The sequence below is a fragment of the Giraffa tippelskirchi genome, chromosome 6 (genome assembly GCF_054371585.1).
Source record: "Giraffa tippelskirchi isolate mGirTip1 chromosome 6, T2T-mGirTip1v1.2.pri, whole genome shotgun sequence".
In the NCBI taxonomy this organism is placed as follows: domain Eukaryota; kingdom Metazoa; phylum Chordata; class Mammalia; order Artiodactyla; family Giraffidae; genus Giraffa; species Giraffa tippelskirchi.
The window spans coordinates 93,432,190-93,443,685 of NC_137280.1; the positions used below are offsets into that span (position 1 = coordinate 93,432,190).

At 47.7% G+C, this 11,496-nt stretch overlaps 1 protein-coding gene across 30 annotated transcripts in view; it reads left to right on the forward strand.

Annotated features, from left to right (window-relative positions):
• HNRNPM (heterogeneous nuclear ribonucleoprotein M) overlaps positions 1-11,377 on the forward strand; it is a 38,722-nt gene extending 27,345 nt beyond the window's left edge. For 10 of the 30 annotated variants that reach the window (XM_081499253.1, XM_081499259.1, XM_081499269.1 and 7 more), the window contains 4 exons: positions 5,853-5,906; positions 7,882-8,684; positions 9,356-9,407; positions 10,955-11,377. In XM_081499253.1, coding sequence (XP_081355379.1) covers positions 5,853-5,906; positions 7,882-8,684; positions 9,356-9,407; positions 10,955-11,118 — 1,073 coding nt within the window. In that variant the 3' untranslated portion in view covers positions 11,119-11,377. Of the gene's footprint in view, positions 1-2,544; positions 2,644-5,852; positions 5,907-7,881; positions 8,685-9,355; positions 9,408-10,954 lie in introns of all 30 variants that reach the window. The other 20 variants (XM_081499247.1, XM_081499249.1, XM_081499256.1 and 17 more) reach the window with 3 other exon arrangements.
• Positions 11,378-11,496: the final 119 nt, after the last annotated feature.

Genomic DNA, 11,496 nt, shown 5'->3' on the forward strand with positions numbered 1-11,496 from the left:
TTGGTTTTTGTTTTTGTTTTTTTTAACTTTTTAAATTGAAGTATAGTTGATTTACGATGTTTTGTTAATTTCTGCTATACAGCAAAGTAACTCAGTTATTATACATGTAAGGATTTGGGTTTAAGTGTTTCTTTGCTGGTCTGTGTAACATACCATGTGAAGACTGTATAGAGCAAGTGAGAACCTTACTAGGATAGATAGTAACTATCAAACTGGAAAGACAGATTCCTGTTGAATAAGCTGCCCCTCTTCTTCATGGAGTACCTTGTTCTAGATGATGATAAAAAGATTCAGGAAGAATAATAAGGAATGAAGGAACAGAGGTTTGTGTTTCCAGTGTGCTTTCAGGCTTGTCTTTAGCTCATGTGTGCATGGGATTTTTAATAAAAAGTAAGAATTGGAGAAGTCTGGCTTGATAAAGTATTTGCTCAGAGCAGATGAACCATTAAAAAGGAGATTTGGGTTGTTGCTCTGAGGAGTGGAGTGATACGATTTAGAAGTTGATGGAAATGAGGGTGGGCCTGTGCTGAGCCATGGGGACAAAGTCTTGGGTAACCTGGCCGATGGAATTCAGCAGTTAGGCTTGTGAGCCTGTTGATTCAAGGTACTCTTGGCCTGGAAAATTTCATGGATGGAGGAGCCTGGTGGGCTACAGTCCATGGGGTTGCAGAGTCGGACACGACTGAGCGATTTCACTTCAGTGCTGAGTGTCTTGAGCCACAGTAGAGGATGTGTTGTTTGCTCTTGTGTTCTTGGATGTTCCCAGATCCAGATACTTGGAGTCCTCCTTCTCCATCCTCTGCAGCAGAGAGTTGGAGGCTTCCTGCATTGGAGCTGTTTTGAGATTTGGGTTGAATTGGCTTAAGAGCCCTTGAGCACTGGGTCCAAGGAAGGTTTCAGTCCCTGGAGAAGTTGATAAAGATGTGTCAGATTTAACTTAATGTTGATGATCATGATGCCATCCCATCATAGTCACGGGTGCTGACAACATTAAACTGTTAGAGATCAGATTCTCAGGGCCAGTCAACCAAACAGTGAAGGTCTTAGGATACATACAAAAAATTTTAAATGGGAAGGTCATCACATATCAAGCAGTGATTGGTTTGATGCAGTCTGTGACAGTGAAAATTCTTTCTCTGACTCTTGCTCTCCTTTTTGTGTTGGGGAGAGTACATTGGAGTTTGTATAGTGCTCTCTGTGCTCTGCAGTCTGTTGGCAGGTGGGAAGATGAGTTCTGAGGCCTTTGCCAACAGTTAATGCCTGCTTTAACTTGACTTACTTTGTTGGGGGATGTTGCATTCTTCATGGGCTTATGATAAGGATTAAAGGTGCATGGCAGAGCTCCCGTCCGTTACCACTCTAGGATTTCTGTTCAGCCTACCATACACAGGCTTGCCTGAGTTAGATGTATTTCCAGCAGATAGTGAGCCACCAACCTGTGACGCTCAGTGGGGTGGATTCAAATTGTGACTGAAGTCTGCTGCTGTCATCTGCATCTTATTAATTCATGATGCTGGTCTGCTTCCATGTTTGTAAATTCGTAATGCATTCATTTGCTTAATTGGAAGTATAGGGGCTCCAGCTGCATTTTTGGTAATTGTGCAATAAAAAAATGTCCATTATATAGCACCTGTACACCTGATGTTTCTCAGGAGCAAATTAATAAACCAGATTTTCCAAGGACCTTTCAATATGGAAAGGAGACAGTGTGATGCACGCTCTGTCTTGCTTTAGAGGAATATACAAGGGAAGAAGTAGCCAGTGACAGGGATCCTGAAAGCATTTCTCAAACAGGTAACAGCTGTGGCAGGAATTTTCCCCCGCAGGAGCTAAGACCTTTGTTTCTAGAAGACATTGTGAAAAAATAATAAGTATTCCTGCAGTCAGTGTAGAAGAATGAAGTTCCCAAACCCCATTATGTAGATGAAACTGCTCCAGTTATCGGAAGAGCAGTTGTGTTGTCTGTCCGCAGGCGTTCAGGTGGCTATGCTGGTGACTGGACCGAGGACTTCTGCATTGGATTTAGGTTCCAGCCTTTGCCTCCCTCCTTATGGAGCATGTGACATCAGTAGAGTTTCTCAGTCATTGAACCTCAGTTTGGGGCCAGTAGTGGTGGAGGGTGATGCAGGTGTGCGGGCTGGTTGTGAGGAGTCCATGAAATCATAGCACATGTAAAGGCCTTGGGCCAGGCAGGCATGGGGGGGGCCCAGAGCGGGTAGCTGCTGCTGCTCTGTGTGACCTGGGCAGGCTCTGCTGCAGCCTTCCCACACCAGCTACTGCAGGAGCGGGTGCTCAGTGCACCCTCTGTGTGATTGTGATGTAAGCAGAAGTTAGTCCTTCTCAGTGGACTAAAGGTAGGGTATTTTCAGGGATTCAATTGTGGTGACTTGCTTTTTTAAGGAATAGAGGATGAATACTGGTTTCCTGTAGAAAACTAAACGTGCTGACTTGCTGGTAGTTGTTGTGTATCTATAGTTTTTGGATTTAATGTCTAAAACATAATGGCATTCCTGGAAAGGCCGAGGGTAATGTTTTTTTCCACAGAGATGGAGCGTGGCATGGGTGGAGGATTTGAGAGAGACTTGGCCAGAAAGCAGATGGGAATGTCTCGAAGTTTTGGAGAGCCCCTTGGCAGAGGAATGGGTAAGAAGGCCCCATGGATCCCATGTGGGCAGGGTCAGCCCCCCAGGGGTGCAGGCTCACCCTGATGTTGGGAGGTTCTTAGGCAAAGTCAGCTATTTTTCTGAAGGCTTTTAAAAAAATGTATGCTTTCTAGACCTGATACAAACTTTGGTCCTTGAATTTTTTTATTGATAGCAGCAGCACTATTCTTCTTTTAGTCTTTTCAAATGGCTGCTTTTTTCACATCGGTATAAGGTGTTTTCTTGCTGCAGAGTTAAGACTGCTGTGTTTATGTGAGGTTGTGGCTCTCTAGTCATGAGGAAGATTGTCAAGGCTCAGCGGGGATGTGAGTCTCCTTGGTCCAGTGGCCTGTAAGGGTTCCAGCTGAATGAGGGTGCCCTCGGTGAACCAGGGAAGTTTGCTAATGTTGGAAGGCTTTGAGTATTGCGCCCATCTAAATGTAGTTTTGGTTAGTTTGCAGAGCAATATATTCTTTACTTTTCCGTGGTTGGCTTCCCCTGTTTTGAGTTTAGATGTTTCTGAGAATCTGTCAGCCTAATTCTCCTCTGTTAATTAGTGTGGAGCAAGGAGATTGGCTATTCATGGGCTCTAGAGTTTGTTCTCTCAGAGGAGATTTACAGCATGGATAACTCTACCCCCACACACATGCCCCCTTCCCCCATCTTCACTGGCATCTCATCCTGAGCAGATAGGCAGCTGCTAGGTGCTAGCCTCAAAGAGTGTTCAGCCTCTGTCTCTATGGGACACCTGGGGCTAGGTGTGAGAATGTAAGCTCTTTAGTTTGTGTGAGCTGAGCTGTATTCTTAGAATTTATGAAGGCCCTAGAAAATTTGTCATCAGTGAGAACAGGGTTCAGCATTCTGTGGCTTATCTCCAGGAACCCAGTCTTCTGTGCTTACTTCATGAAAATCAGGAATTATTAAAAACTGTTTCTTTCAGAGTAGCCGGTTGACCTTTGGTTCATTTACCCCCCTGACCGTGGTTAGGAAAGTTGAGTGACTTTTCTTGCATCGACACTGGTAGTCAAGATTTTTTTCCTGACTTGCTTGTTATGACTGTTGCTTTATTCTAGATTGTCCCAGAGCTTTAGAATTTGGGGGTGAATTCATAATCTGTATGTGATTAGGTCAATTACAAGTTTCTTGTTGCCATAGCTGTCTTTGTTTTTGTGTCATGGAATGGTGGGGTATTAAAAAATAAGTTATTGTCGTTGACTGCAAATACTAATTTGTAGATGAGAACAAAATGGCACATGACTTTGCTCCCACAGGCACTTTCTCCTCCTCTTGAGCTTTTGCTGCTCTGGGTACCTCTCAGCTCTGATGAGGCTGTCAGCTTTGCCCCACGTTCCTGTGGTGGCACAGGAAGGAGGTGGCCTGCTGAGGTCCTCTCGTGTGGTGCCAGGAAACTTGTCCTCTGCTGGCCTCGTTCTCTCCTGCTGCTCTGGGTGTTCTCTCTGATTGAGACCGTGTCCTGTTTGTCCTGAGGCTTCCCACAGTGGCCATGGCAACAGCAAAGAGCTTTTGTTCTCTTGCTTCTTAGGATCAGACCCAAGTTAGCAGAACGGTCTTTGTAACAAATCAAATTTTGAAGTCAGGTTTTCAGAGGAGTTGCCTGGGTTGTTTTTCAGATTCAGTTCCTGAACTTTTATTTCTGTGTGGCTTACTTGACAGGTCATTTTGGTGTGCCATTCGGTGTCCCTTCTTCCTGTCAAAGCAGTAGATCTGTACCTCTCGGTGCAGACAGCTGTACTTGGTACTACAGGGATGTAGATGGATCCTTGACCTTGAAGGGTGTGCTGTCACCTAGGAGTAGTGCTGAGAGTGGCTCGGGGCAGCGCCACAGGTCAGCTCGGAGAAGTGACCTAGTTGAGGGAGCCGTGGAGATGCTGGCTCCTGGGCTCTTGGCAACCATGTGAGCACCACACAAAGGCTCTTGTTTTCTCTGTGTTAGGATTTGTGAAAGCACCACTCTAGTTGACTGGTAGAAGTGGTGGGGGTGCAGGAAGACAGTGTAGGAACTGCAGGGCACGCTGGAGGGCCGGGTTTCAGCACGGTAGAAGGGTCCATGCCCACAGAGAGGTCTGACAGAGTCAGTTGCAGAAGCTTGGAGATGTTGGTCTACCTTGGATGGGAGAACAGAGTCAGAGCAGAGAGGCCTGTAAATGCCCTTTGTGAAAATAATTTGGCCTTTCTCTTCAGATCAGTAGTGGGCCGATTGCGAAGTCTTTTGCAGGGAATGGTTTGATCCATGTGCTATTATAGGAACTAAACCACAGGCCTGGGCATGCAGAGCAGGCTCCTAGGCGTCATGCAAGAGTACGCCCCGGTCTTGCTCGCATGTGGGAGGTCTGTTTCTGGGTGTACCTTCCCACCCCCTTCCTTTAGCAGATAGTTGTAACACTTGAAATAGCTGCAGGGCGAGGGTTCAGTCTCCTCATGGTCATGGTCACAGGATGAGATGTGCTCTGTGGCTGTTGTCCATGTTGCTTAGCACTCTTCAAAACCAGCGAGAGGGTGGGGACAGGTCTCTCTTACCCAGAAGAAACTGAAACGCTAACACTAACTTAAAATAGGTTTTTCTGAACTGCCAGCAAGCAAGCACGCAGCAGTATGGCTGTTTTGGACAGCTGAGAGTATTGAGGATTGCTTGCCTGCGGTGGCGTCTGTCACTTGGTCTCCCTCACATGTAGCTCCCTCCACTCAGGGCTGGTGAGCTCAGTTGGCTACCGCCTTACCTGGCCTGGGATGAACTTCCAGCACTGCACACGGTTACTGCTGGTTTTTATGGCTTGGGCTCTCAGTGTAGCTACAGCAGTTTGTTGAAGGGTACCTGTGAGGGGTTGACTGGAAGTGGGCGGGTGGGTGTACTCTTCAGTCTGTGAGTACTGAGGGTCTAGGCCGGCTTTAGAAAACTGGGCTGCTGGCCCCCCCATTCCTGCTGTGACTTTCCAAGTTCAGCTCACGGGTGCCTTTCCAGAGGCCCTCCCAACCGGGCCTGGGCCTGGAGCTCCGCGAGCCCTGCCATCATGACGCCTCGTCAGGACTCTTACAGCTTCCCAGTAAAATGACCCTGTCTGTGTGTGTGTGTTTCTCAACCCCTCCCCCTTTCCTTTTTTAATTAGTAGTAGTCCTGCCCTGGAATCTGTGATAAATTTCTATTTCCATAGAGGAATTTGGCTAATTTTTTTTTCTTCCTGATTTCCTTAGAAATCCTAAGTAATGCCCTGAAGAGAGGAGAGATCATTGCAAAGCAGGGAGGAGGTAGGAAACGCTTAGTTTTGATGTTTTGATGTTTAGAATAGGCTTGTGTTACTGGGGGTAGTAGAGTGTAGTGCTGAAAGCATGGGCTCAAAAATAGACTGCCTGGGGTGGGGAACCAGCTCTGCCTTCTCTTAGCTTTGTGACACTTGGCAAGTTACTGAACTTCTCTGTTTTTCATGCTGTAAAATGGGGCTATCATGGTACCTACCTCATAGGGTTGATCTGTAAAGTAAATGAGTTAATGCGTACACATTAGCCATTGTCAGAATGTCCATGTGATTTGGGGGCTTTCTTGTTTCTAGTGGTGTAAAATTGCAAATTACTAAAAGTAAAGATCTTACCTGATTATAAAAGTGTACACCACCTAATCATAACAAATGGACTGTATACACGTACTCAGAAAAATTCAGAAAATTATGAAGAATGTAAATACCTAAAATCTCACTGCCCAGTGATGACTGCTATAAATATTTTGAAATACATTCTTTCATTAGTACACCTTTTTTGATGGATACCTAAAACTAAATGTACTTATTTCAGAAAAGAAAAAAAAAAGTGTTTTTTGGTTTTTTTTTTTTGTTTTCTTATGGCTCTGAGCATCTTGGCACGTCCTTGCTAACTCCACTTGCTGGAGTTACTCTGTGGTGGGCCGATTCTAGAATTCCCATGTGGGTACTGTTTCTTCCTAGTTTTCTGTTGCTCTTGGCATCTGGAGTGTCACACTCATTTTTGATAATCTTTTGGGTATGCTATCCACCCTCTCTAGACTTCTTACATTTTTACAGTTTCTGAGATATTTTGGCTCTGAAAGTTTAATATACTTAAAATTATGTGTATATTTTGCCACTTGGTGTGTTGTTAATCAGTGAAGGAAAGAGTCACCGAGAAGTGGCATGACTTGTGCAAGGTCATGGCCTTGGTCAGTTAGAGAATCAAAGAATGTTTCCTCTTCTTGATTTGCATCCTGGCCTTTGTTGCTTGATTCAGTAATGGCAGGCTGTGCGCTCAGCTGCTCATTTTTCAGAGGCCAGTGGTGGTGGTGGTGAAATTTGAATGAGAGGAACTCGTGGGCTTTGCATGTGGAAAAACTTGATGGGCGGTGCCTTGGTGATGGAGCAGACCCTCCTCTCTAAAACTGCAGGGTCCCTGTGCCCTGCTGACCTGCTGTGGTTCAGTGTCCAGCTGAACCATGAACCATGGTGGTGAGGGACTGATCCCAGGCCACTTCCAGAATCTTCTCTGCGATGCCATCAGTTTTTTTCCTCCAAAACTGGCAGAGTTACACATGGCACAGTTGGGTGACGGTTTCCCTGACAGAGTGAGGTTCATTGGAAGTGGCTGGCTCTGTTCGTTCATACATAAGGGTCTGTATTAATGTTGATATTGGTTTTCTTTGTCTCTTCCTGATCACATGGCTGTGTAATAACTTCTCTATGCCGTGGAGGTGCTAAGGACATGCAGCCAAACTGGTTACCAGCAGGGCATTGTAGAGGACAGGTTGGGGGATGATAGAGCTTGTGAGCAATCCTAATTGTCACTATTTATACTCCATGTAAGCTGGTTGGGTGACCAGCTGAGTGTGGGGCTTCTGTCCCCCACCCCTACAATGTCTGGTGGTGGGGAGACTGCAGAATTCTCAGGAATTGATGTCTGTTGCTCACAAACCTTGTTCCAAGTATCAGCACCTTCAAAGTGATGTGAAGGACATTGTTGATAAAAGTCCTCGGGTGGGTTTTCCCCCCTTTTGAATTTTTCTATGGAAATTAACTGTGGCACCGAAGTAGGAAGAATGATGTACTCACTACCCAGCTTTAGCAGTTGACAACATTTGAGGGTTATCTGTGATAAATGATTGCTGAACCGTGGTTGAGCTTGTAAAGTGCCCAGGCCTCTGCACCCAGAGAGCCCTCCAGGGACAATGTGCACACAGGTCCTCAAGCCCCTGATAAACACCTGTTCTGTGTCTCCGTTTTAGGTGGAGGCGGAGGCAGTGTCCCTGGAATTGAGAGGATGGGCCCCGGCATTGACCGCATCGGGGGGGCCGGCATGGAACGCATGGGCGCAGGCCTGGGCCACGGCATGGATCGTGTGGGCTCCGAGATTGAGCGCATGGGCCTGGTCATGGACCGCATGGGCTCCGTCGAGCGCATGGGCTCTGGCATCGAGCGCATGGGCCCCCTGGGCCTCGACCACATGGCCTCCAGCATCGAGCGCATGGGCCAGACCATGGAGCGCATCGGCTCTGGCGTGGAGCGCATGGGTGCCGGCATGGGCTTTGGCCTCGAGCGAATGGCCGCACCCATTGACCGTGTGGGCCAGACCATCGAGCGCATGGGCTCTGGTGTGGAGCGCATGGGCCCTGCCATCGAGCGCATGGGCCTGGGCATGGAGCGCATGGTGCCCACAGGCATGGGGGCAGGCCTGGAGCGCATGGGCCCCGTGATGGATCGCATGGCCACTGGCCTGGAGCGCATGGGCGCCAACAACCTGGAGCGCATGGGCCTGGAGCGTATGGGCGCCAACAGTCTCGAGCGTATGGGCCTGGAGCGCATGGGCGCCAACAGCCTAGAGCGCATGGGTCCTGCCATGGGCCCGGCCCTGGGCGCTGGCATTGAGCGCATGGGCCTGGCCATGGGTGGCGGTGGCGGTGCCAGCTTTGACCGTGCCATCGAGATGGAGCGTGGCAACTTCGGAGGAAGTTTCGCGGGTTCCTTTGGTGGAGCTGGAGGCCATGCCCCTGGGGTGGCCAGGAAGGCCTGCCAGATATTTGTGAGAAATGTAAGTGGCTCTTCAGGAACATCTTGGCCCTGTGCACATGGGGAAGAGGGAGGCAGAGGTCAGCAGGACCGAGGGTGGCAGGTTGCAGTGAGAAGGGATGGCCTCAGAAGGAGAGCTGAGGAGCATGCAAAGGCCACCTTGCCTTTGTCCCCAAGGTTTGGTCTTGGTAGAATGAGGTGGGAAAGTGGGAGCGTACGACACTTGTGCAGCAGAAATAGTGGGTTTTGTGAAATCCTGGGCTTCTCTTACTACTAGGTAGAGAAGACCGTGATCTGGAAAACTTGAGGGTTTGTTTTTTTTTTTAACTCTCAACTTGATGAGCTGCTAGATACCTGGCATGACAATTCAGAGTGGTGAGAAGGCTATATCTGAATTATCTTCACCAGATGGACCACTTACAGCCACTGTGTGGTGGTTCTGTGGGTGGTTCACTACGGGCAGCTGTGCATCCTGTTCCCTGTGTGAAGTTGCCACAGATAACAGGGAATGAACTTGCTGTGCTAGTTTAGGACCTCACCCAGACAGACTTGTTATCTGCTGATCATCGCAATGTGAAGGTCAGCCAGTATCTGTGTGTAATGAGAGGCTTTAAAGGCATCCCGAAACAGTTTAGGTTTCTGCATTAGGATTTGGTTGCATCACTCACCGGTTCCCCTTTTCTCCCCCCTCAGCTCCCATTTGATTTTACATGGAAGATGCTAAAAGACAAGTTCAACGAATGCGGTAAGTGTTGGAGAGAGGCTTCCTAAATGCTTCCTTGTGTTGTGGCTTGTGTCAAGGCTCCCATCCTTGTCTTGTAAACACCTTCCATGACTCTATACAGGACAGATGGGACTTGCCATTTTTCTGCCTGTGCGAATACTCAAGCCGATTGTTGAGTTTCCTGTTATGTGTCAGACACTTCTTCACCCCTGTTCTCATTTCATCTTTGCTGTTTGCCTTTTCCGGTTTTTGAAAAGAGGTAGCAGTGTCCCCATTTTACAGAGTCAGGCAAAGTCACATTGCCAAGATCACATGGCTTCTAAGTGACAAAAAGCTCAATAAAATAAGTACATCTGAGACAAGGGTGCCTTCCACAACCGCACCATGGGTTTGTGTCTCAAAGAGCCCAGCAGGCAGGCACGGGTGAGGGTTCATGGGCTCAGGGCAGGTGTTAGTTTGTGTGTAGCGTGGTTTCCTGGCAAACCGGGCAGCCACTCTGGAAGGCTTGCTTTGTGGCCAAAAGGAAGTTCGGTTGTCTCTGGGTGAGGCCCTGCCCCTCACCCCCACCACTTCTGTTCTTTGAACCATAGCAAGTTGGGAGCCCCAGCCTTAAGCCAGAGACCTGGCTGACTCTCTGGATCAAGGCTTCCTCAGTGTTTTTTCATTTCCTTTTGCTGCAGTAACTCAGATTTCACCACTGTTGCAGCTTCTCCTGGTTCTTCTCTTGGGTCAGTTATTGAGCCATATCCTGCCTTCTTGCCCTGTTCTTGCTCTCTTTCTGTACTCCTTAGTTCCCAGATTTTAGTGGAAAAGTCAAGTGGATCATGCCACTTCCCCTCCCAGGCCTGGAGGTGTCTGTCCCTCTGTTAGCAAGAGAAATCCAAAACTACAAGCCTTGTACCACTTAGTGTCTGCCCAAGCTGTTTTAGAACTTGCCTGTGAGAAGCCCTCCAGGGCTTGACCTCTCAAGCAGAGTTCATGGCCCTGGTGTTGTATGTGCCAGCCCCGCTACACTTGTGTTCTTGGCCCTGCGTTTCTGTAGCTCTTCCCTTGTAGATTGTTTTCCACAGTGCTTGACACATAACCAGGATGCTTAACCAGAGCTTGAAGGAATGAATATGTGTAACCTGCTTGTTAATGATTACAAAGCTTGTATTTGGACAGTACAGAAGTGTCCATGGTATTGGCGACGGCCTTGTAAACACAGAGGAGCAGTGTATTAAAAGTGAAGCCTCTGTAAAATTTGCCTATAAAGTTGGCTTCACACAGCGTATTTTTTTTATAACTCTTGAGCATGAAGGTGTACATTTGAAGCCACCAGAACTGCTTATCATGAGTCAGATTGTTGTCCCGTGGGCAGAAGAATGGCAGTGTGGTGGAGGGCCATGGTAGCTGAGTTCCAGCCGCTGTGTTCTGAGCATTCTTGCGTCAGGTGCAAGGGCCACTCTCCCTTTTGACTCTGTGAACCAAAATCCAACAGGTGATCTGGACTGAGTGGAGCCCAGACTGAGCCTGAGCTCTGGGTTTGCCTGATGAGTTGTGGTCTCTTCTTCCCTCCCTGTGCCCAGGCCACGTGCTGTATGCTGACATCAAGATGGAGAATGGGAAGTCCAAGGGGTGCGGTGTGGTTAAGTTTGAGTCGCCAGAGGTGGCTGAGAGAGCCTGCCGGATGATGAATGGGATGAAGCTGAGTGGCCGAGAGATTGATGTTCGAATCGATAGAAATGCTTAAGCAGTTGCCTTTTTTAAACATCGATACCAGACCTCTGAATTTGTATTTTTTCTTGTTAACCATTTTAATTTGTTGGCTGGATGTATAAAGATGTTTAAAAAATTCAGTTGCTTTTTGGGGTAATTTGAATTACTTTTTTAATGACTGGGGTTCCATTTGACTGTTTGCATTGAGATTGCAATGTGCGCAATTTTTTTTGTAGTTGTGGCATCTTGTTGACATCGAATATGACTTTGATAATAAATACCAGTTCCTGAAAGCTGCTTGCTTTTGTGTGTGTGTTGTGGGGTAACCACCTGAGGTTGAGGGACCAAAGCCACTCAGTCTCCTTTCTGCCCTTGGAGCTGTGTGGACCCTTGAGGTGAGAGCCACTGGCCC